This window comes from Narcine bancroftii, chromosome 4 (assembly GCF_036971445.1).
Source record: "Narcine bancroftii isolate sNarBan1 chromosome 4, sNarBan1.hap1, whole genome shotgun sequence".
Lineage (NCBI taxonomy): Eukaryota > Metazoa > Chordata > Chondrichthyes > Torpediniformes > Narcinidae > Narcine > Narcine bancroftii.
In genome coordinates, this window is record NC_091472.1 from 99,965,720 (window position 1) to 99,992,374 (window position 26,655).

At 41.3% G+C, this 26,655-nt stretch overlaps 1 protein-coding gene across 3 annotated transcripts in view; it reads right to left on the bottom strand.

Annotated features, from left to right (window-relative positions):
- Positions 1–26,655, bottom strand: part of serac1 (serine active site containing 1) — a 180,249-nt gene that overhangs the window by 93,841 nt on the left and 59,753 nt on the right. For all 3 annotated transcript variants that reach the window (XM_069932195.1, XM_069932194.1, XM_069932193.1), the window contains exons 5-8: positions 18,229–18,360; positions 17,332–17,450; positions 1,643–1,771; positions 1,419–1,532 (exon numbers count right to left, since the gene is read on the bottom strand). In XM_069932195.1, coding sequence (XP_069788296.1) covers positions 1,419–1,532; positions 1,643–1,771; positions 17,332–17,450; positions 18,229–18,360 — 494 coding nt within the window. The remainder of the gene's footprint in view (positions 1–1,418; positions 1,533–1,642; positions 1,772–17,331; positions 17,451–18,228; positions 18,361–26,655) is intronic.

Here is a 26,655-nt window from a genome sequence, read left to right on the forward strand (position 1 = left end):
CCTTTGTGCAGGTAATGCCTTCTTTCTTTTCCAGTGACTTTTCTTCTTTTTTTCCCGTTGTTTTTACTTTTTCCTTCTTAGGTGCCATCTTCTTTCTCTTTTCTGCAACTTTATCTTCTATTTCTTATATTTTATATTTGCTGAACTTTGTCTTCTCTTGACATTTTTTTCTTTTTTACTGGAGGGGGTTGGTTTTACCCTATCGGCCACTCTGCCATCACGTAACTCCTTGTCATGTCATTGCAAACTTAAAGGCAGATAAATAACTGGGGCAGAATGAAATTTATCCCAGGCTGCAGTGGGACGCACGTGAAAAAGAACCTTCAGTCCGTGCTAGTCCAGCCGATCAGACAGGTCCCATCACTTTATCATTACTTACACTGGTAACTGCTGCCATTAACCCATTTCAATTTGTCTTATTAATACATTCGCTCTGTTCTACACATTTATTCCCATGTGTATTCTCCTTCTATATCGCTTGCTTTCCCACTTCTGATGCAACTTCCAGACCCAAAATGTTGAGTTTCACTTTCCATAGATGCTCCCTGACCTGATGAATTTTCCTGCATCTTTTCTCCCCCCAATGATGGGAGATTATGCTTGAGCTCCATTTCAATTACATCCTTTTGAGGCAGAACTGTAAACACAGCTGTCAGTGCAACACTATTATGCTATATGTATGGAGTTTAAACATTAACCCTGTTAACTGCATGGGCTTTCCCCAGTGTGGTCCAGTTTCCAGCCAAACTTCAAAACGTACCAAAGGACACTCGCAAAAGAGGCATCAGATACTGAGTACAAATGAAAATCAGCAGAAAAACATTTTTAGGTCAGTTGAACTAATGCAATGTGATAGGATCATTATGTGCTACATCCAGAATCAAGGATGGAAATGGATGAAAAAAAATTATTTGAAGAAGTCACTAGAGCTTCAGATACAGAGAGGTGTGACACTGACCGTGTTGTTGTGCTGGTAACCAGTGTTGAGAGGCTGGTGTGCACAGGTTAACAATGGGAGAGCGATTCACCACCTGGGAATGACCATAGGATCAGGTGATCTATCAACACATAGAACAGTGACTGCCAGTTTTCAACGATGGCCTGATACACCAGAAAGCAGTCCTGGACTCCATTTTTCAGCACTGAAAGATCACATCATTTGTTCCCATTTCCCAAACACCAACCTCTCCACACCAAGCCAATGAAAATTAATGCAGAGGGTAGGGAACTGCCTGAGGATCGAGCAGAGCAGTGCCATTTAAAATGCAGGGTTAAGACCCTTTGAAGGGCCAAATTCATGATAATAAATTAGCACTCTCAGGTGAAATCAGAGAGTGAGTACCAGTACATATTTTTTTCTTAAATAAGCAGACTGAAAAAAAAAATCACAGATTTAATTGAATAAACTGAAGCTTTACCTTAGAATGTTTAGCTAGAGCTTGCAGACAAAATGATTCAACCTTCTCACTTGGGACTGAACTTAGACTCTGTGCATAGGGCAGGCCATTTCCCCCAAAGCACCACAAGCCTCCCTGAAACAGAAGAGATTGGAAGAACTTGATTTGTTTCCTCCAATTTTCAAACTACAGTGTCTTCTTTCCCAAAGCAGAGAAGAGCATTGGATTGGATATTTTAAACTTACTCTTTGTGCTGACAAAGACTGATTACTCTCTCGTAAAGCCAGTGAAGTGAAATACTGCACACACTGATCTACTTCAGACTGTGGTAGGGAGGCCAGCAGATGTCTTAATTCATCTTCAATATACGTGTCCTGCATAAATGAAGAGGATAGGATTTGAATTAAAAAACATTTTTCAACTTGGCTTCAACTCTGATTTTCTTTTATTTACACATCTTCTCCATATCAGTGAAACACAAAAAAAATTGGAGATGCTGGAATCTTGAGCAAACAATGAGAAGCCGGAAGGACTCGGGATAAGCAGCACCTGCACAGTGAAATGGACAATGTTTCAGGACAGGACTCTTCTTTGAGACTTTTCTTGTCCCAAGAGAGGGTCCCAAAACATTGACTGTCCGTTTCTCCCCACATTTTTCATTGTTTTCTCATTGTTTTCACCTCCTATCATCTAACTGACACAGCTGCACATGAAGTACTGTAGAGTTTTAGCTTTCATGATCTCTGGGGTGTTTGAAGTTTGCAAACTCACCCTCTGACAGCATTTTTTTTCCTCCCTCATCCCAATAATGTACAGATTTGCATGAGGTGTTGCACTTTGGTTGGTTAAACAACGATAAGACATGCACAATGAATGGTAGGATCCTGGAAAGCATTGTAAAATAGACCCATCTATTCTCATCCATGAGAATGGTGACACAGGTAAACAGGGTGGTGAAAGGCTTTTGACATACTTTCCTCCTGTTAGGTCCCTGAGCACAAGACTTGTGATGTCATGTTTCAGCTGCACAAGACATTGGTGATACTGCACGGGGAGCACTGTGTGGAATTCTGTTCACCCAGCTTTTGGGAGGATATCATTGAGGTACAAGAATGTGATCACCAACACTCTTATATCAAAATGAGTTAATACCAATGACATTAGGAAATAAAATCCCAGACACTTGGCACCACAAAGGGACCAAGTGTATCGAGGATTGTTATGAACAAGGACAATTTATGACATTTGAACGGTTTTAAAAAAAATGATTGTTAAATGGAACTTTCTTCTGCTATCTTCAATTAAGATCTTTTTAAGAGATAGTTTAGGACCAACCATGACCCTGCCAATGTGTAGTGACATGGGGGCTCTTCTTTGAAAGGGGATCACAAGTAAATTTATATTTAAGATGCATTTCCTATTGCAGAGCAATAGCCTGAAACTGGGCCTGCACAAATCGAGGGAAAGGTAGGAGATGGACTTGGGGAAAAGGATTTAAGAACAATATTGGTCAAAATTGTGTTCTGATAATACAACATCATTTATTAATGTCAGATATAGATTGGTACAATACACCAATTATACCTTACACTGCAAAAATTACACGGTTTAAAATTTGAAATTCTGGACTCGTGTTTTAGGTGTCGTATTTTGTACATTCAACTTGGGTATACATTAAAGTAAGATCCTTTTGGTATAACTTGGCAGAAATTTTGACAAAAATTATAGATGTGGATTTTTCATTGGAACCAGAACTGTCTTTATTGAGCAATCTTATGACACAAAACTATCAAAATATCAAATACAGTTCATAGGACTGCACCAGCAGTAGCTGTTATATGGAAATCCAACTCCCTCCTACTTATTACTCCCTGGAATGTAGAAATGTAAAGTTCTGCCCCCTGGAAAAGATAACAATCTTAGAAAGAAATATGACATATTTGTTAAAATATGGCAACCTTATTTGAATCAAACTGAATTAAGGATATAATTAACTTCCCCGAAAAGGTTCAAATAATAGAGTTAGGTGACTAGTGTGGAATTCCTGAAGATTAGGATATGGACTAATTACTGAAGGCAGGTTCAAACACTTTTTTTTAATGTTAGCACTTGGTTGGGGGGGGGGGGGTGAGATTTTGGCAATCATATGAGACTGTAATTTTAAAATACTATTTTTATGATGTATGTAATAATGTCCTATAAGAGTCTTGGAAAAATTAAAATAAAATATTTAAAAAGTGCTATCGCCTTTGGTGAGCTTGAATAAGACTGATTAGGCTAGCAGTTTTCTCCCTAGAGTGCAGATGACTGAGTTGGACAGTTTAAACAAAGATTTATTAAATCATGAGAGAATAGCTGGCTCCGCTTGATCCGTCATCTTTGGGTCCAACTGCTAGTTGGACCTGTCGGGGTCACCAATATAGCGCATGTGCTACGAGTGTGGAAAGAAGACACACATGAGTTGAAGCCCAGGACTGATTTATGGCACTGGCAGCTCTGCTTATATGGGTCACTGGCGCTGACATCAGGGCGCCGCGTCATCAGAGCACCGACCTCAGGATGGCCGGCATTCCCACCAGAGTTCCCCGCCTTCCTGCCGTACAGAGGTCATCTGGGATGACAGCGCAGTCATCGGCCATTTTGTGGGCAGTTCGCGTCTCCGTGCATGGGCCACTACAAAAGGCAGAGAAAAAGTGATTAATCAGTCCTTTTCCCAAGGATAGAAGAGTCTGAAACGAGAGGATATAGATTGAAAGTGAGAGGGGAAAGATTTTAAATCTTTCCAGAGGGGAAACTTTTTTCCATACAGAGAATGGTGGATATGTGGAACAAGCTCCAGAGGAAGTGATAGAGGCAGGAATCATGGCAATGTTTAGAAGATATTTAGACTGATGGAAAGATATGAAAGGTTTTAAGTGATATGGGCCAAATAGAGTCAAATGGAACCAAGTTGGTGAACATGGACAAGTTGAGCTGCAGCTCCTGTGCTACAAAACTCTATTCATTGCTCTATATTTATAGTTGCCATGAAGAAAGAAGCCAGTGCAATGGAATATATATTTGGGAGAATTTGGTAAAATTAGAGTAGGTTACATACATATACACATTTTAAAACAGATCTTATTTGAAATATTGAAGAATTCATATTCAGTGAACTTTACAGAAACAATGGAGAATTTTATGCACATTTTACAAGTAGGTACTAATTGAAATGACAGCATGAAATGAATAGACATTCTTTGAATTGGAGACAGGCTGGCTGGTTGAATAACTACAAGCCTTCTGACCTTTTTACTACAGAGTGCTCACCTAAAGTTCACTCCTAGGTTTTGTTTACCTAAGACAACAGCTTGACCAAGAAGGAGAACTCTTGTTGCTTGCTGAAGAAGGTGGAGGCTTTTGCAAGTGAGTCACATGGGCTTTCTAGCAGTCTCAATTGGGGGGAGGGAGGGAGCGAGAGAGAGAGAGGGAGAGAAAGAGAGAGAGAGAGAGAGAGAGAAAAGAGAGAGAGGGGGGAGACAAGCTCTCTCAGCCAGTGTGTGTGACACTGAAAGCACCTGAAAAGTGCCAGCTGATGAAGTAGACAAAGACGACGTGGTCAAACAATAATCATGGCTTTTATTAGCAGAAACTCATGGTACAATAATGAAAGACAATAGGTGCATATACAGTTATATCCAAAGGAAGTGTCCTTAACAGTAGAGATAATGCACAGCGAATGTTAGTACAGCAAGGCTTACCCAGAGGGGGGGAGACAGGCAGCTTGGCAGACATTCACCTCAGTCTCTCCACCCCACCCCCCGGCAGAAGAAGGGTTAAAATCAAAATGACAGCTGCTAGGAAGGACTGAAGCAAGCGATACATGGATACCATGTTTGGCCTTGAGATAACCTAACAGGCAAAATAACCCAGTATCTAGCAAGCAATTGAAATATATTGAGATGTTTTATGAATATGTCAGCCTATCAGGTTGTTTACGAATTCTGGTGCTTCGTCTCAAAACAGGTGGCTCCTTTGCAACCTTGGGAACTGGTACAGGTCCTGGGTCTAGAGTGTGGGAAGGACTGGCTTCTGGACCTGCTCCAGAATCGCCGGCGTGAGGCAGTGGAGCCTCAGGATGGCCATCTGAAAGCTTACTAGGGGTCACAGGCTGGGAGGGGGGGTGAGGGTGAGTCCATCCTCTCAGGCTCACTCTGAGTAGGGGTGCAAGGAAGGGGTGAACCAGATCTCTTAGGGGTACAGTGTCAGTACTCCCATCTGGAAATTTAACATGAGCCTAGTTGGGGTTATATGCAGTAGTTGAACTGGCTGGACTAGGGGGTCTGTTTTACGCACCCGAGCGTGTCTCTTCAGCAGCATGTTTCCAGGTTCCTGATTTTCTAGGAAAGGCAAACATACGTTCATGAGGTGTTTGATTTGTTGCAGTACACAATAAGACCAAATAGAATGTAGTGCCTCAGGCAGCACTTCCTGCCATCGGGTAACAGGGTAACCATGTGTTTTTAATGCAAGATTAAGTCTTCCAGAATGTAGCATTAGCCCTTTCAACCTGCCCAATGCCCTGTGGGTTGTAGCTCATGGTACGGCTGGTGGCAATCCCCTTTCGTAGCAGGGCTTGCCACAGTTCAGCGCTCATGAATGCTGAACCTCTATCAGTATGAATGTAATTGCGAAAACCAAAAATGCTGAAAATTCTGTCATGATTTAATGAGAGACACTGACGAGACGTCAGGGCAGGGTATTGCAAAGGGAAACCTGGAATATTCGTCAGTTACAGTAAGGAAATATACATTTTTGTTGTTGGAAGGTAACAGCCCTTTAAACTCTAAGCTAATCCTCTCAAAAGGTCGGGTTGCCTTGATGAGAGTGGCCTCTGGAGCTTTGAAGTATTGCAGTTTGCATTCTGCACAAACAGGACAGCTTTTAGTCAATTTCCTGACTTCTTCCAGAGAGTAAGGAAGGTTGTTAGTGTAGTGGAAGAATCTCGTGACTCCTGGGTGGCAGTCTGCTATGGATCTCTTTTAGCCCCTCCAGCTGAGCACCAGCAGCAGATCGTGACAATGCGTCAGAGGGATCATTTAACCTGCCCGGTCTGTACTGGATCTCATAATTATAAGTTGAGAGTTCTATTCTCCAGCGTGCCATTTTATCGTTCTTGATTTTACTTTTGTGTTTAGTACTGAACATGTAGGCTACAGATTTCTGATCAGTGACAAGAATAAATTTTCTGCCGGCTAGAAAGTTTCTCCAGTAACGAAAGCTTCAATAATAGCCTTGGCTTCTTTTTCAATGGCAGGATGTTTAAGTTCAGGTCTGCTTAACGTGCGGGAAAGAATGGCACAGGTCTGCCCTTTTGATTAAGGGTTCCTGCCAAGGCACAATCTGAGGCATCAGTTTCCACTTGGAATGGGACATCCTCGTCAATGGACGAGAGTGGAGCTTTGGCAATATCAGCTTTAATTCTCTCGAAAGCCTTCAACGCAATTGGAGAGAGAAGAAAAGATATAGTGTCAGAGGGCGTGCCTTCGTGGTGTAGTCCCAAACCCATTTGCAGTAGTAGGAAAAGAATCCCATATACCTTTTAAGGGATTTTGCTGAGTTTGGGGGTGGTAACTTCTTCAGGGGGGGCATTCTTTCCGGGTCGGGGCGGATTTCGCCCTTGCAGACAATGTAGCCCAGAATAGGTAGCTCTGTCGCATTGAACACACATTTGCCCTCATTAAATATAAGGTTGAGTTCTTTAGCTGTTGCTAAAAATTTATTTAAGTTGTTATCGTGCTCAACCTGTTTTCCAATAGATAGTGACATTATCCAAATAGGGAAACATACCCTGTAACTCGTACGTCTCCCTCTGAAACATTTCCCTCTGAAACACTGACACACCATTAATGATTCCAAAAAGTACCCTTGTAAACTGGTATAACCTCCCCATCAGCCTCAAAGGCTGTATAGGGTTGTTCCATTTTTTAAATGGAGATTTGGTGGTAAGCTGCTCTGAGGTCGATAGTGGAGTACACTTTGTATTGCGCTATCTGATTAATCATTTCATTGATGCGTGGCAGGGGGTAGGCATCCAGGTTAGTGTAACGGTTGATTGTCTGGCTGTTGTCAATAGCCAGTCGTTTCTTAGTGTGATTTTTCACAACTACCACCTGGGCTCACCACAGATTCTTACTGGGTTCAATTACTCCCTCTTTAAGCAATCTCTGGGTCTCAGCTTTGATAAACTCACAATCCTCTTTGCTGTAAGTACTGGATCTCATAGTGGCTCTTAGTGGCAATCGGCCGACACTCGGGGGATAAATCACTGAAATGGGAGGGAGCTTTGATCTTTAATGTGGACAGACCGCAGTAACTAGCGTAGGGGATGGTAAGTGTGGGTAGTGGCCCACCGAAATGTAACACTACTCTGTTTATCTGAGATTGACTATTTAACCCCAGTACCACAGGGGCACAGAACTCCGGCATAATACACATGACTACACATCAGCCAGGCCATGTCCCTGTAAATTTAAAGTAACTTTACACTTGTCCCGTACAGTTTTTGTAAGTTCACTACAAGCCATCGATATCTTTCGGTTCGCTGGATATCTCCGCAAATTTAAGGCTCTGGCAACTCTATCGTGGATGTAGCTGTCAGCACTCCCCGAGTCTATTAGACAATCAAGAGTCTCACCATTCATCTCCCCCTTCATAGTTGACCATTCTAGTCCGTAACATCCCCCAAGCTTTGGAGTCAATTGAGCTATCACAGGGGATCTCACCTCACCGTCAATTGAAGTCGATTCAGCCTGCTCGTCTGAAGATTCCCCCTTTTCACAGTTGTCTTCCATTCCTGCAGCACCAATTTTCTTGGTGCTTCTCTTCTTCTTCTTCTTATCAGTGGGAGTACTTTTCACCTTACACGCTTTAGCAAAGTGGCCAAGTTTCCCACAATAGCTGCAGGTAGCAAATCGAGCCAGGCACTTCTGTCTGGGGTGCCAGCTCTTATCACAGAAGTACCATTTTTCAGGAGTTCACCTTTGTCTTTCCTTCGGGGTTCCAGCCCTCCTGGATGTTTCCTTTTCAGTTTCTAGCATCACTGGACCCCATGGCACTTCTCAGTGTTTTGGCTAGAGTGACTGCCCGGTCGTAGGTTAAGGGCTCCGTCTCCAGCAGCCTCTGTCAGATGTAACTGGAGTCAATCCTGTTAACTAAAGCATCCAGCTTCAAGGCATTGCGGTGTTGTTGCACGTTGACTGCCCTGACATCACATTCATTTGCCAGTGAGTCGAGAGCCAGTGCATAGGCAGCATCACTTTTCCCGGGTTTCTGGCGTCTAGTCAGCAACTGGTGTCGAGCAAGCACCACGTTCCATGGCACTGCATACTAAGCAGTCAGACGTTCCCGGGTTAGAGCCAGAGTGGTAGCTCCTTGTGTTACAGCCAAAGGGTCCTCACCCAGCAGAGAGTTCAGGTGGCCCCACTGTATCACCTCATCGACCACGTTGTTTCGAGTCATGTAGTAATCGAAACAAGCAATCCAGTGGCTGAAAATTTCTCTGGCCCTCAGGGCAGACTGGTTAATTATCAGCCGCTCTGGCCTGAGGGCTGCATCCATTTCTGCTAATAAAATTGAAGTGCCAGTTGATGAAGTAGACAAAGACGATGTGGTCAAACAATAATCATGGCTTTTATTAGCAGAAACTCATGGAACAATAATGAAAGACAATAGGTGCATACACAGTTATATCCAAGGGGAGTCTCCTTAACAGTAGAGATAATGCACAGCCAATGTTAGTACAGCAAGGCTCGCCAGAGGGGAGACAGGCAGCTTGGCAGACATTCACCACAATGGGAAACAGAAAGCTCCAGAGTGGCAGATGGTTGGCAGTGCTATCGGTCTGATGTTTCTCTTGGAATAAAAGAAACAGAAAGGAACTCTGTGGTAGCCTGAAAGAAAGAGGTTATCATCTGGAGAACCCTGATGGGGCAAGTTTAATCAGCAAGACATTGAGATGACTAATGGTGATACCTCAGTTATGGAAATCCTGAAACAAAAAATCTCTCTCCGCAAACCCTACAAGAACCTTCCTGAGCAGTAAACATTTATCTTTTGAACACCAAAGCCTGGTGAACTTTATACATGTTAAATTCTATGTACAATATAAGAATTGCCTGCAACCAGAGAACTTGGAAGAAGTGAGATTGAACTGTGAACCAAAGAACTTTTCTTAAATTTACACACACATTACATACAAGTGCACTTGGAATTAGAAGGGGGTTAATTTGAGTTAGTTAAGTAAATAGAGCTAAGTTAAAGTTTGATTCTATTTTCATGTTTAAAGTTAATAAAAAACAACTTTTGTTTAAATAACCATTTGTCGTGGTGAATATCTATTGCTGCTGGGTTTGGGGGTCAATTGGGCTCGTAACACCAGAAAAATATATGGGTGGGATTGGGAGAGGGATGGAAGGCAGCCAAGAGAGTAGAAATTGAATAGAAGGGTTCATAGGAACATGAATAAATACAAAGCACTTAGGGATTCATGTACTGACAAACCCTTCTATACAATTCCTCCTCTCTTGGCTCTGTTCCCATTCCCTTTCCTCTTTCCCGCCCCACACCCCTCTCCCCCAACACACACAACCATGTGTATGCTTTACTTTTGCTGCCATCTTTTCTTCTGGCAACTATAAGAGAGCAATGAAGGAAGAAGATCTTCACAAAGTTATGACCACAGATGCATATCATCTAATAAAACAGTGACGAATTAAAAAATTCTGAAATGTGAAACACCATCTGTTGTGTCTGGGAGAAAAATGGTAGTCAATGTTTCGAGTCAAAATTCTTTACCAGGTGTCTTGACCTGCTGAGGTTTGTTTTTTGAGACATACAGCACAGATGCAGGCTTTTCTGGCCCTCAAGTCGTGCTGCCCAAATACACCAATAGCCTGCAATCCTCATACGTTTTAAGGGTGGGAGGAAACCAGAGTGCCCAGAGAAAACCCATGCAAACAGAGAGAGAACATACAAATTCCTTACAGACAGAACCCGGGTCACTAGTGCTGTAATAATGTTGCTCTCACTGCTGCACTAACTGTTCCAGCAGATTGTGTTTGGCTTCTGATTCCAGCATCTACAGTCTCCTGTGCATCTCCACCTCTGAAATGTCAGAGGATGAAGTTATAGACAACTTATGTGACTGGTTGAAATTCTGAGATAATTCTGGGGAGGAATAATGTGATTAAGATCTCAAAATTTAATAAGCAATATCATAACCAGATATATCTATAATCAAACAGTCTTTAGTCCAGACATTGATCTTTGCGTCCTCACTAGTGATAGGAGAGCTCCCAGAGGACTGGAGAGTGGATCATGGTGTACTTTGTTCAAGAAGGGTAATCCAGGAAATTATAGAATAAGAAGATTCATTTAAATGAGAGAGAAACTATTAAAAGTATAACAAGCTCCTGTTTTTTCTGTGAGTGTTACTTCAAGGGTTGGTGTAGGATGCAAACCATCCAGTTTTCACAACATTGACTGACAGTCTGGCACCATTGAGTCCAAGCTATAAACAAAGGATGGTCTCAACTAAGAACCAAGAAACAATGGTGTTTATCCAAGTGAAAAACAAATGGTGACAGAGAAGTCATATGAGTATGAGTTGTGTGTTTGAAACATTTAGAGAAACAAGAATTCAGTGTTGATCAGCAAGCCATTTTGATGAACTCAAAATGAAGTAACTGTGTGAAATGGACAGGTGTGCTATTTCTCCTTGTCAGGGGAAACAATGAACCACCATGACCATTGTAATAGATATTTTGATAAACCCATATCTGGGTAAAGGAAGTAGGATTCCTGCATTTGGATTGTGACCATTCTGATGGTCATTTCATTTGACCTGTGCCTGGGTTTGGAAGCATCAGGGAATTTCTAAGCCTGAACTTTGAATTGACTTTCTAGAATTATGCTGAAGATGAAATAGCTAGGGTATTACAACATATATGTGCAGAGTTGGGGTTAAGTTTCATTAAATTGTTATATTTTTAATAATAAATATACTATTTTAAAAAGAATACCATCTTGGTGAATTTCTATTGCTGCTGATCTGTGGCATAACGAAAGGGTACTTAGGGAGAGAATTTATGCACATTTAGAAAGTTATTGTCAGATTAGAGATGGCAAACATGGCTTTGAGGGGCAGGTCACATCTTACTAATTTGAGAAGGTGACAAAGGTGGTGGAGTAAGGTAGTGGATGCTGACCAGATTATGGGCTGACTCAGAGGTATAGAGGCATTGGATCCATGGCGAGTTTGGATATGAATTGACTGGCCCATAGTTGGTGGAAGGCTATTATTCAGGATTGAGGCCTGTAACCACTCTTGTTCCACAGGTATCAGTCAGTGTTGGGATCCCTACTGTTGATGACATGGAAAAAAAAAGTAGGTGGATGAATTTGCAGATAACACAAAGACTGGTGGAGTTGCAGGCCATATGGCGAATTATCAAAAAATAAAACAAAATATAGATCAGTTACAGATTTGGGCAGAGAAATGGCAAACTGAGTTTAATCTGTACAAGTGTGAGGTATTGTACTTTGGGAGGTGAAGTGCAAGGGGAATGTATACAGAAGTAACAGCATCTTCAAAGTTCAGATTTATTGACAAAATACATACATGACATCATAGACATTATTCCTCCCTCCACCCTGCCCCCCCCCCCCACCCCTCCACCACCAGACATAATTACTATATTCTGGTACTCAGGAAGAAATAAATTTATAGAAAAAAGAAATGTAAACAAACACTGAATACAGAAAGATAAATATTCAGCAATGAATAATGAGTAAGTGTCCTTAAATGGGATTCTCAATGAAGGGTTGCAGCTATTCCTGAACCTGGAGGTACAAGTCGTTAAATTAAAAATTTTTAAATTTAGATATACAGCATGGTAACTGGCCATTTCTGCCCACAGATCCATGTGGCCCAATTTACACCCAATGAACCTACATTCCCAGTATGTTTCAAATGATGGGAGGAAACCGGAGCCCCTGCGGAAAACCTACAAAGACATGGGGAGAATGTAAAAACTCCTTACAGACAGCACAGGATTTGAACCCAGGTCCCGACTGCTGGTGTTGTAAAGGTGTTGCACTAACCACTATGCCAACCGAGCCGCCCTTGTGGCACCCATACCCCTTTCCTAATGGCAGCAATAAGAACAAAGCATGTCCTGGGTGGGGTGGATCTTTGTTGATTGCTGCTGCTCTCTGACAGGAGCCTTCCATATAAATATTCTTGATGGTGGGGAGAGCTTTGGCTGTGATGTGCTTGACTTTGTCCACTACTTTTTGCAGGGCTTTCTGCTCATTGGTGCCCCCATCCCATGATGCAGCTGGTCAGCACATGTTCCATTACACATCTGTAGAAGTTTTCCAATGATATACTGAACCTCAACAAACTCCTGAAAAATCTCTTAAAAACATATGTTGTGGAATATGGGAATCAAAGTCCATAGCTTATTGAGTGTGGCCATGTAAGTAGATAGAGTGGTAAAGAAGGCATATGGTAAGCTTGACATTGGCATAGCATTGAGTATAAAAGTAAGTGTTGTTGCAGCTGTATAAAAGTTTTGTTTGACTGCAGTGTGCAGCAATCTGGTCACCCTGTTACAGGATGGATGTAGGGTTTTGGAAATGGTGCAGAAGAGGTTTACCAAGATATTATCTGATTCAGTGGATAGGAGTAATGGCGAGAGATTGGACAAACTTGGGTTGCCTTCTCTGAGGCTGAGGGGAAACCTGATAGACTGCATAAAATCATAAGGGTGGACAGTCAGAACCCTTTTCCCCAGACAGCAAAGTTAGCGTAACAGCGCCAGCGATCGAAACCGGAGTTGAAATCCCACACTATCTGTAAGGAGTTTGTACGTTTACACCGGGGGCTCCAGTTTTCTCCCACCATTCAAAACATATCAGGGTGTAATTGGGCAGTACAGGCTCATGGGCTGAAAAGGCCTGTTACCATGCTGTATGTCTAAATTTAAAATGAGACAAAAGCATCACTCACGAGAGGACATGCATTTAGGGTAAGGGGGTGGAAGTATAAGGGATATGTGCAGGGCAAATATTTTACAGAGAGTAGTTGGTGCCTGGAAAGAGATGCCTGGAGCAATGAGGAAGCAGATACAATGACAGTAGCATTTAACAGACTTCTAGATAGACACATGAATATGAAGGGGGTGAGGGGAAATCTATCAAGGATTTATAGGAGAGTTTTTAAGTTTGATTTGAACATCATGTTTGGCACAGACACTTGGACCTGTACAGTTTTATGTTCTTTTATGAAGGCAAATGAAAAGCAATGTACAAGCTTAAAAGTCCAAAATATTATTGATAATAAACATTATTTCCAAATGGATAAAACTACACAATGTGAAACAGCAAACAGGAATGAATTCATTGAACTGATATCTCCTAATCCTATCTCTGTTGAGGAATACTGACTACAGTGGATATTTAGCAATATTAAGAGAAGTTGGGCTGGTCTAGAAGGTTAGACTGCGTGGATTCAGAAGGAGCCAGCTATTTAAATCACGTATGTTTTACATGATAATTATTCTTTTTTTCTTAACAAGTGGTCTTTATATTCAGAATATTTACATTTAGATTTACCTTGATTAGATTTTAGTACATATATTTCAGTTTTTTTTCTTCTTTTTTTGGCTCTCCAAAAGAGAGCTGGCTGAGAGGGGGAGGGGGTCTTTCTTCTTTTTTATATATAAAATTTAAAAAGTTATCATTCATTATATGTATTTTTGTATGTAATAACCTTGTTGAACGAATAAATAGTTATTTTAAAAAAAGGAGCCAGCTATTTGAATATATAATTGACTGAGCAGCAGGAGACAAAGGATGATAGTTGGGGGGGGGGGGGGGGTGTGCTATTTTAGCTTGGAGGAATCATGACAAGTGGTGTGCTTCAGGGATTGGTGCTGATTCCACTATTCATCAATTATATTTATGATGCAGATGAGAATGTAGGTGGAATGATAATAAAACAAAACAGCCAAGAAAAGGCCCTTCAGACCAGGATGTTGTGCCGATCTAGACAGACCATCAGACCGTATAAGCAGAAGCAGGCCATTTGGCCCATCAAGTCCTAATGTTCCATCATGAGGTGATACATTGTCCCTCCTTGACAACCTTTATTCACAAGACGCCCTCCAATCCAGTTGACACCCTGGTACATCTTCTCTAAACCCTCTCTAAAGCTTCTGCATAATTCCTGTAATGAGGCAAAAAAAAAATTGAACACAATTCTCAAAGTGTAGTCTGAGATTTATAGAGCTGCAACGTTACCTTGCTGCTCTTGAACTCAGTTCCCCACTAATGAAGGCCGGCACACCATAACCTTAATTACTCTATCAACCTGCACAGCAACCTTGAGGGATCGATGGACTTGGACCCCAAGTTCCTTTTTTTCCTTCAAACTGTTGAGCATCCTGCCATTAACCATGTTCTCTGCTTTCAAGTTCGATCTTCCCAAAATGAATCACTTCATACTTTTCCAAATTGAACTCCATCTTCCTCTTCTCTCCCCAACTTTGCATCTTGTCTATATCGAATTATAACCCACAACAAGCTTCTACATTATATACATGTAAAAAATTTTAAAATCACAAAGTTCCAGGGGCATGGCCATGCTGAAGACCTAGATAGATGTTGCTCTCTGCATGGGACAGGCAGCAATCCAGAGATGACACCCCTAACTTCCTTCATTCACTCTTCAGAACCTCATTTCTTTTCCTATCTATTTTGTTGGTTCCAATGTCTATGACAACTTCTGGCTGCTCTTGACATCCCTTTCAAGAATATTACGGACTCAATCCAAGACATCCCTGACGCCAACACCCAGTAAACAACATACCATTTGGTAGTCTCAATCTCCTCCATAGAATCTGTTTGTTTCCACGACCAATGAATTGCCTATCTCTATCTCTCTTACACTCTCACTTCTGAGCCACAGAGCCAGATTTCATGACAGAGATCTGGCTGCTGCGGCTTTCCCCATCCCTCTACAGTTTCCAAAGTAACAAATTTGTTATTGAGAGGAATAGCCACAGGGGAATCCAGCCCTGTCTGCCTATTCCCTTTCCCTCTACTGACAGTCACCCCATTACCATCCTCAGAGGTGTGACTGCCTCTCTGCAACTCCTGCTGATCAATTTTTCAGTCTCCAAAATGACGCAGAGATGGTCCAGGTCCCAAACAGTCTGTAAGGAGCTGCAGCTGATTGCACTTTCCATAGGTGAAGTTGTCAGGAGGTATTGGAGGTCTCCTGGAATTCCCACATTCTGCAAATGGAGATCACCACCATCCTGAATGCCATTCACTGCTTGAACTGTGCAATAATAAAGACCTTGCAAGCTTACCTGACCTTAGCCTCTGCTCACAATCTCCTGAATCAAAATCTCAACACTTTTCACAGTATTTCCTGTCAGCACGGCTGCACCCAAAAACCTTACACACTCTTACCTGTGACAACTTACTGAAGTTTTTCTTCCCCCAAAGAGCCATAATCACTCCCAACACCTGTGTCTCTTATTCTACTTCTTCATGCTAAACCCTATTAATCCACCTCCTCAGCTCACCATTTTATCACTGACCCACTCCAACAACGGCTACTCTGCTTGACCCTTCGTATTTAAATTGGCTGCTGCCAATGAGCTAATTAGTCAACCAATTATAAACCAACAATTTGCAGATGTGCCACCTAACTTTGCAGATGATATCAATTGGAATCCGGACAAAAAGGAAGTTATGAGATTATAACAGGATCTTTTTCAACTGAATTGGTGAGCCAAGGGATGATAGATGGGGTCCAATTCAGGCAAGGGAAAATTGTTGTATTGTGATAAATTAAATCAGAGCAGGAATTGTAAATAGTAGCACCCTGGAGGGTGTTGCAGAACAAAGACCCAAGAGTACATGTATATAGTTCCTTGAAAGTGATGATTAAGGTAGACAGGGTGGTGAAAACATTGATTGGAACATGTGCCAATGTCACTCAGGGCATTGACTCCAGGAGTTGGCACATTTTGTTCCTTCTATGGAAGACTATAGTAAGGCTACAATTAGAATACTACATACTTGCTATAGAAAGGATGTGATTAAACTGGAAAGGGTGCAAAAAAGATTCACGAGGATGTAACCAGGACTGGAGGAATTGACACAAGAAAAGGCTGCAATTTTTTCGCCCTCGAGAGTAGGAAGTCAAATCTCTTTTCTCCAGGAGAGTCTAAAACTTGAAAGTAAATACTTAAAGTTAGAGGGAAAGATTCAAAAATGGACCTGAGGGCAACTTTCTCCACAAAAGGTGGTAGATATATAGTATAAGCTCCCAGAGGAAATGGAAGAGGTTGGACCAATTACATTTAAAAGATAGGTGCATGAATAGTCAAGGTATGGACCAAATGTAGGCCAGTATGACTAGCTGAGATGGGGCAACTTGGTTGGTATGGGCCAAAGGACCCATTTCCATTCTGTGTGCTACGACTCCATTTCAAAATTAATGTCAACGCACTTGACTGAATACAAGATTAAAATAAATCCATGGACTGTCACGTCCTAATTATCACCTATCTGGTAGCATCATCATAATTTAGTGAAGCTTATAAAAAGAGCTATCAAATTTGGAAAAAATATTTTGCAAAAAATTTTTTTTGAAACATTCAAAAAACATAGTGGTGTGGGCCTGAACCAGCTTTGCATGCATTGCCACCAATAATGACATGAAACAGAATTGTTAGTGCCTCTTCTAGAAAGTCCTTTTGGGCTACTATTCTCAAAACTTACCACAACTTTAGAATTCAAATAACTACTGCTGCACAAACATCAACATGTAATGTACTTTAAAAGCAAGACAAAGAACATTAGGACATTTACCAACCTCAATTGCTTTTGGTAAAGGAGGGCGTAAAAAAAAGCGAAGGTCAATGTCTTTGGATCTGGCTAGCCCTATGCTAGTTTTCTGATCGCAAGCCTGGGCCACAGTTCTATATTGGTAGTCTGTAAATAAAGAAAATGTACATATTTAAAGTTACTAGTAATACTTGGAGAGCTAACATTTCACTACTCATCCCAGATTGACCGTTCACAGTTAAACAGTGATCACTTTGAAGAGATAGCAAATGACATTACTTTTTTGTGCAAGAAACAACATGCCATCTAGCGTAGGATAATGTTCAGGTAATTAGCTCAATGCTGGCTCTTTGGAAGAACTTCCCCTTTCCACAAAACTCCTGAGAGCTCCCTATCCTGCTTCCATTACTGTTCCGAGCAAAGTTTTCCCAATATAACAATTCGAAGTTTGGAAGAAAAACTAATTTCTCTGTTGGATTTTCTTCTCGCCAATTATCCAAAATCTGTCCCCTACATGTATTGATTCCACTAGCTCCATCTACTGCTTCAAAATATCTCAAATTGAATAAACCTCAGTCTGATATCAAGTTAACTGTGTCAAATTTATAAAGAATCTCAGCCTCTCATTCCTGTGTTCTTGAGGGAGGTGAAAACTGCTGAGTGAAAGAAGTTCTTTCATGTATCATTCCCCAAGGGCGCTGGATAGAGTGGCAACTCTCTGTCTGCCTTACGGTAGACAAAAGTTAAAGAATTTCATGCATTTATATTCTAAATGTAGTATTACATGACAATAATCCACTACAATAAGTTGTATGAAGCATAAACATGAAATCTTCTAAAATTATATAAACAAAAGAGGACCTGGCTAAAATCTGGTCTTATTTTTATCTGCTAATTAGTAATTATGGAGGGTCCAATATTCTACCATGCCAGTGATGTTTCTTTGCCAGTTCCTGGATTGCATGTACTCGTACTGCTTTAATTGTTGATCGAGTCCGTTTTAAGAGAAGCCACAAACTAGATTCATAGTCTTCCATATCTTGTTTCATGTAGTTCTCTGTAAAATACAAGAAGTGTGATTATTTAATAGCCCTCCCCTCAAGTGGGAAGTGGCTAATTTTACCAAGGCTCATAGAACAAAAGGCCAACTTACCATTTGCCTTTCTAACTGCTTATTGTACATGCACTTTTTCTGCATCCAGTGACATCCTATCTTCCTCACTTATCGAACATCCATAAACCTTGTCAATGTTAACTCAATCTTTTAAGTCTTTTTATAATACTGTATTAAGTTTCTTTCAAAGTCCAAGTGCATGATCGTCCCTGGTTTGTCCTTATCTATCTTGCCAGTGAGATTCTCAACTTCTTCAGAAAGCTCCAAAAATTCCAGTCAATGGTAAACTAGTTGCTGGAATTTAATCCTCTTAACCTCTCCAGTATTCTCTCCTTATTTTTAAAATATTTTATTTAAAATTTTAAAAACCATAATAACATCAAATATAATAAATTCATATAAAGAAAATATATAAATAAACCCCCCCCAAACCTCCCTCTCCCTCCCCACCCTCCTCCCCCTCTATCTACCCACTAAAAGAAAGAAGAAAGGAGACCATCATATACAAATATTCAACTATTCAGCTGTGAAAACCAAGACGTCACACTGGAATGGATTGAGAGTTCAAATCTTCAAACCAAGAATTTTTAAATATGGGCTCCATACTTTAACAAAAATGATATTTATCCCTCAAATTATATGTTATCTTTTCAAGGGGGGCACAAGATTTCATTTCAGTATGCCATCTTTGCATTCCTAAAACTAAGTCAGATTTCCAAGTAATTGCCAAACATTTCTTAGATACAGCCAAAGCTAAATGTAAAAATTCAATTTGATACATAGTCAATCTTAATTTTAAAACAATAGTGTTAATGTCCCCTAATAAAAACAACATTGGATCAAATGGAAGTTCAACTTTTAATACTTTTTCCAAAAATAATTTAACTTGTATCCAAAAGGTCTCAACTTTAGAACAACTCCAAGTCGAATGAAAAAAAGTTACCCATCTTCTCACCACATCTAAAACACAAATTTGAAGAAATTAAATTAAATATCTTTTACTTTGAGGGGTTAAATATAATTGATGTAAAAATTATATTGCACTAATCCATATCCTACATTTATAACCTTTGTCATATTATCTCTACATTAATTTCTCCGAACATTTTCATCTATCTTTCAAGTCAAATCAGTTTCCCATTTTAATCTTGATTGAATATTTGGTTCAGACATTTTATTTTGTAATAACTTATACATTTCAGAAATAAATTTATTTGTTTATTCTTTAGTAAGCAATAACTCCAAAGCTAATTTTAAACTATGACCTAACTTTTCCATTAAAAAAGCTTTTACCTTATAATAACAAAAAAAGTGTTACTAGGAACCTCAAATTTTTAATCTTATTCGATTAAAAGATATCAATTTCTCCACTTCAAAACAACCTTCAACTTTTTTTTAATCCTCAGTTGATTCCATATCTTCAAAGCTGATTATTGACAGTAAAAGGTAAAAGCTTATTTTGATATAAAGGCATTTTCTATGAAATCTTACCTTTTCCACCCATCACAATCAAGTTTCATTCCATATTTCAATTAAATGCTTCAATATTGGTGGATATTTGCCAATTAACAATTTTGAGTTCCATTTATAAACAAATTTTTGCATACACATCTCATCAATTTTAGCTAACTCTACATTTGCCCAAACTTAGGATTTATTTAAATCAAACATTCCACTAATAAATTTCAATTGTGTAGCTTTATAATAGTTCTGAAAACATGGAAGTTGTAAATCACCCAATTCAAATTTCCAACTTAATTTCTCCAAGGGTACCCTAATAATTTCCATAAAAATTTTAACAATTGAATTAAAATCTTTTTAAAATGTTCAAGGTACTAAACAAGATATTGAAAAATATGGAAGATATGGAAAAATATTCATTTTAATACAGTTCACTCTACCTACTAAAGTTATAGGTAAATTGTTCCACCTATTTAAATCATCTTTAATTTTATTAAATAATGGTAAATAATTTAACTTATATAAAGTATCTAAATTTCTGCCAATTTTAATACCTAAATATTGAATCAGATTTTGTATCCATTTGAATTGAGCAATTTGTTTACATCGTTCATAATCTCCTTCAACTAATGGAATAACTTCACTTTTATCCATTTAATTTTATAGCCAGATATTTCTCCATAGTCTTGTAATTTCTTATATAAAGAAAATAAAGAATTTACAGGATCCGTTATATAAATCAATACATCATCATCAAACAGTCTTTATCTTTCATCGGTATCACTGTTATTACAGCATTTGAAAAGGATTCTGGTAATGAGAAAGTTTGAGTTGCTTAATTTAATACATCCATTAATAAAGGCATTAATAAATCTTTAAGCTTTTTATAAAATTCACTCGTAAAACCATCTTCACCTGGAGATTTACTATTTTAGATAGAATTTAAAGCCTTAATAACTTCTTTCAATTTAAACGGAGAATCTAAATCCTTACGATCTTGACAATTTAAAGATGGAAGTTGAAGCTTTTGTAAAAATGCATTAATTTTCCCTTCATCATTTACTGACTGAGATGTATATAACTTAGTATAATACTCCTGAAAAGAATCATTTATTACTTGCGGTTTGTAAGTAACTTTTGAATTCTTTTTAACAGCAGTAATAGTTCTTGATGCTTATTCTATTTTCAATTGCCAAGCTAATAGCTTATGTGCTCTTTCTCCAAATTCATAATATTTATGCTTAGTTCTATCAATTAATTTCTCCATTCTGTATGTCTGTATCAAATTCTAATGCATTTTTAATTTATTAATTTCAACCTTTTTACTCAGACGAATCATTTTGCAAATTTTTTTGAAAAATTGCTATTTCCTTCTCTAATTTATCTACCTCTTTGAAGATAATTTTTCTGAATTTTAGTTGAATAACTTATTATTTGCCCTCTTAACTTGGCTTTTAATGCATCCCATAAAACAAATGTAATTATAGCTAAATATATTTGTGCTTTATTCCTCATATTAGAGAGAGGAGAGAGAGAGAGATAGAGAGAGAGAGAGAGAGAGAGAGAGAGAGCAATACAGCAGCATGACTCGGGCGGGCGGGGGGGAGAGAAACGGTAGGGTGACTCGGGCAGGCAAGGGAGAGAGATGGCAGCGCAACTTGGGCGGGCGGGGAGAGAGACAGCAGCGTGACTTGGGCGGGCGGGAGGGGAAAGAGACGGCAGCGCGACTCGGGTGGACGGGAGGGCAGAGAACCGACAGCGCGATTCGGGCGGGCAGAAGACGGCAGCGCGACTTGGGCGGGCAGAAGATGGCAGCGCGACTTGGGCGGGCAGAAGACGGCAGCGTGACTCGGGCAGGCAGAAGACAGCAGCGCGACTCGGGCAGGCAGAAGACGGCAGCGTGACTCAAGCGGGCAGAAGACAGCAGCGCGACTCGGGCGGGCAGAAGATGGCAGCATGGCTTGGGTGGGCAGGGGGAGAGAGACGCTGGCGTAACTGGAAGGGGGTGGATGCGGCAGCACAATTCGGGTAGTCTTAAATCTGGGGCAGCTGGCTTTTGTTCTGAAATCCAGAAAAATCTGAAATTTGGAATACAATGTCCCCCAAGGGTTCCGGATAAAGGATTGTATACCTGTATAAGCTAAAACTCTCTTCCTTTTAATTGGATGATTGAGCCCATTCACATTAAACATTACATAATTCAAGCTATGTACCACCATAATATAATTTCAAAAACATTTGATTCCCATTTCTACCCCAGCATGTCTCCGTTCCACAACCAATCTTAAAAACATACAACATCTCCAAGATAGAAAGTAAGAAACCCAATAATAAAATAAAGCTGAAAAAAAAAATCCAAAATTGCTGATTAGGTCAGCACAAATCCCCTTTATCACAAGAAATTGCTCTCGCCACTAGTGGCACAAAGTCTCAGAAGAATAAAGCTGAAAACCCCCCCCGGACAGAATATCAAAACTTAACATTGATCAGGTATGACAAGCTTCTTCAAGGTCTCTATTAACTTGATCATCATCAATTTCAACTTGAATTTCAGTCGGCTTTTGACTTTCTGTTTAAAATCTCCTCTTGATTTATCTGGACTCTTTTCCATTTGCTGAGGTGAATAACGTTGTCTACTATTTTGCTTGTTGTTAGGCAGTGAATTGGCAAATTCTAGAGCTTCAGATTCATCAGCAAAAAATTGTGCTTGGTATTCTCCATAAAAGACTTTAAGAACTGCTGGATATCGAAAAGCAAATTTATATCCCTTCTTCCATAAAACTGACTTTGCTGGATTAAATTCTTTTCTACCTTTAACAATAGCATTACTCAAATCGCATAAAAAATACTATTATTCCAAATCATTAAGAGGTTTTGTTGTTCTCTGGCTTTTTGAACTTCCATTTTCAAAATAATTTCGCTATCTTGAGAATGTAAACATTTAATCAAAATAGAGCGTGATGGTTGTCCTGGATATGTTTTTTTTTCTAAGAGCTCCATGTGCTCTATCAAGTTCAGGTCCCAAACTTTCAGGCCTCAAAATTTCTGGCAGCCAATTTTGAAAAATTGAACTGGATTAGTACCCTCAAAATCTTCAGGAAGACTTTAACGTGATCAGAGGAGGCTCTAGCCAGCACCATGTTGCTGGTGCACCCGCGGCCATTGACACAAATGGCACTCTCCATAGGCGCCTTAGCTACGGCAGTGGGGGGGTGGCTTCTGGAACAATGGCTCGATGGATAATGGCACCCGCTGGCCTTTTTCATCAAGCAGCTGCGCCAGCTGGAGCTCAAATACAGTGCCTTCGACCGGGAGCTCCTGGTGCTGTATTTGCCCATCCGCCATTTCCGCTACTTCCTCAAGAGCAGGCCGTTCACAGCATTCACGGATCACATGCCCCTCACTCAAGCACTGGTGATGGCCAAGGATCCGTGGTCCGCCAGACAGCAGCGCCACCTCTTGTACATGTCTGAGTTCACAACCGACATCCAACACAGGGCCGCCAAGGACAATGTAGTACCGGATACACTCTCCCATTCAGCCATCAACACTCTCGCTCCCGGCCTGGATTACGAGCAACTGCTCAGGCACAGAGGAATGATGCAAAGATGCAGGCCTTGCGGACCGCCATCTCGGGCCTCAAACTCGAAGACGTCCAGTTGCCCAGCAGCCTGGACACATTGCACTGTGACGTCTCAGCAGGCACGCCCCACCCAGTGGTCCCACCGCACTGGAGAACAAAGGTCTTCAGTCTAATCCATTACCCCACTCACCCAGCGGTAAAGACTACCATGCGGATGGTCACGGAGCAGTTTGTGTGGCACGGGCTAAAGAAGAAGGAGGCAGAACTGGCCAGGAACTATATCAGGTCCCAGACCTCCAAGGTACAGCGACATATGCGAGCCCCCATCCAGAACTTCCATGTTGATGTCGTCGGGCACCTGCTGGTGTCTAAGGCGGCTCGTTACCTCCTCATGGTGGTGGATCGGGCCACAAGATGGCCAGAGGCCGTCCTGATTAAGGAGGCTTCCATGGAGATGTGTGCCAGGACTCTGGTCAGCCAATGGATCGCCTATTTTCAAGTACCGACTCACATCACTAGTGACAGAGGGGCGAAGCTCCACCACACCACCCCCTGTGGAGAGTTCCACAGGCACCTGAAGGCATCGCTTACAGCCAAGTTCTCTGGACCAGACTGGGCGGACGAACTACCCTGGGTCCTCCTCGGGATTAGGATGGCACCTAAGGAGGACCTGCAGGTTTCAGCAGCGGAGATGGTCTATGGCGCACTGCTTTCCCTGCCGGGTGAGATTTTCGGTCTACACCCTGACACCACGGCCACCGACGAAAACCTGCTGGTGGAACTACGCAGGCGACTGGCCTCCCTAGCTCCCCCACCACCGACACACCACGGCAGCTGGCCGTATCATCTCCCCAAAGAGCTTGACTCGGTCCAGTTTGTTTTCGTGCGGAGGGGACCACAAGGTGCACCGCTACAGCGACCGTACGAGGGGCCATACAAAGTCTTGCACCGGTCCGACGGAACCTTCACCCTGGACGTTGGGAGGGAACAAAGAATTTTTTATGGTGGACCGCCTGAAGGCAGCCCATCTGGACTTATCACAGACAGTGCAGACGGCCGCGCCCAAGAGCCGGGGCCGGCCACCAATGTGACAGGACGCGTAGCCGGTTCTGGGGGGGGGGGGGGGGGGGGTTGTGTGGCGGCGCACATCCTCATGGCGAATCCTCATGGTTAACCCTAACCCACTTGTATCGCCACGTGGCGGGGCAGCCATGGGGAAATGGCATCGTCAGAGGTTTCTTTCTGATTCCAGCATCCCTTCCAGCACGCACCCTGGGAAGCGATTATGAATGTCACAATGTACCGGGTGACTGAGCTCATCCTGCCCTTATAGGGGCGCACTGAATTTGGATAAAAACAATCATTAACGACCCTCAACATGGTGGCTGTGTTTCTTCCACTGCTCACACCGCCACAATTCATTAATATTCACCTTTCTAAATATACCCTTCGATTCCCACAAATTTTCATTGTCTTCCACAGTGAAGCCCAACACAAGAGATGATAAATCCATTATTGAAGATCCCTGACCCTTTCCTTGTTCATTTTTAAATTACATGCTTTTGAGGAACCTATGCATTCTTCCATTAATTGCTTGCTTTGCACAGAAACTTCTATAAATTGTTTCTATCAATGTTTATTGTCATACAATTTTCATACTTTTTCTTGGCGACTGGTCACCATCTCCTCCTATATTTTTTTCTCCATTCTATCAGTGTGGCTCTCAATTTCCTTTTATTCCTTTTTCACTGGCTCCAAGTTTTTGTCAATGACACCACAGTAGTGAGCTAGGTTTCGAATATGATATGTCAAAATACTGGAAGAGATGCAGGAGAAAGGACAGAGTCTCCACCCTGCCCACATTAATGGAGCTGAAGATGAAAGAAGATAGACAAGTTCTTGAGAATAAATATCTCCAATTACCTAATTTAAGACAAGCTCATTGACACGATGATTAAGAAGCACAGCAATGCCTCTAATTTCCTAGAAGCCTGAGGAAGTTTGGCATGTCGCCACTGTCCTTCAATTTCTTTAGGCAGACCATTGAAAACATGTTTGATGGATGTATCATGAATGGAAACTGCTCTGCTCAAGAGAAGAAGTTGAAAAAGGTGGTGAATGCAGCTCAGAATATAATGATATCTTCCCTCCCCTGATTCCATCTACATCTTCCACTGCTGAGGAAAGATGGCCAAAATACTGAAAAACCCATCACACCCTGGACACAGACAAACAGATTTAAAGACAGTTTTTTTCCATGCAGCCATGAGTCTCATGTTTCCTATGCTTGTTGCTAATTGATATTCCTTTTCATTGTAATCCTATACTCTGTAAATTGTGCTCCAAACATGGCTATTCAATGCTGGAGATAAGCTGTTGATCTGTTTGCAGAAGAAACTTCTCACTGTACCAGGTATTTTGTGACAAATAAACTTCAATTTAAATTGAAAGGGGGACAATGTGCAAAGTCCGCACAGTCAGTGCCTGAGTAATGTGGTGATATGTAATTACACCACTAGGTCACCAGGGGTCATCCCAGTGACCTTGTATATAAAGCAGTCCAGAGCTACAGTCTAGCCTTCCAGGTTTGTCTTGCAGAGACAAGACCTCTTAGTGTACATATTAGTTTATTAAAGCTGTCTTATACTCACTGTCTTATATATTGTCAGTACAATTTAATAAACTAATATCATAGCTACTAGGATGGAAGCTGCTTCTGCTCCAACGTGCATACCCAACCACCTGGAGACTCTTCCTGAGGAATGGAATCCAGGGACAACTAGCACGCATGTGCATCCGAGGACAGAGACAGCGAGGGACCACTGTACTGGAATCGTGGTGGAATGTGGGGAAGACCACAGAAATACGATAGGGCAGGTAAGAAAGTGCCAAGAGCCCTGCATGCCTGTGGGTTCACAAGTACAGGCGCCACCGACCCTAAACCCTGGTCCAATCAGAAAGGGGCCACTACAAGTGTGGGTGGAAGGATCTCCACAAGTCGTGTCCCGATCGCCACGTATATGCAGAATTCCTGACCACTCCAGAGCCAGGGAAAGCAGACACCGCTACCGTCACTTCCCCAGCAGCAGTTTCCCCAGTACCACGGAGACCTGACGCTACCACTGGGATCCCCACTAAGCCCGCTGCAAATGTCCTAAAGCCAGAGACCCAGCCAACAGCCCCAAGCACCCAGG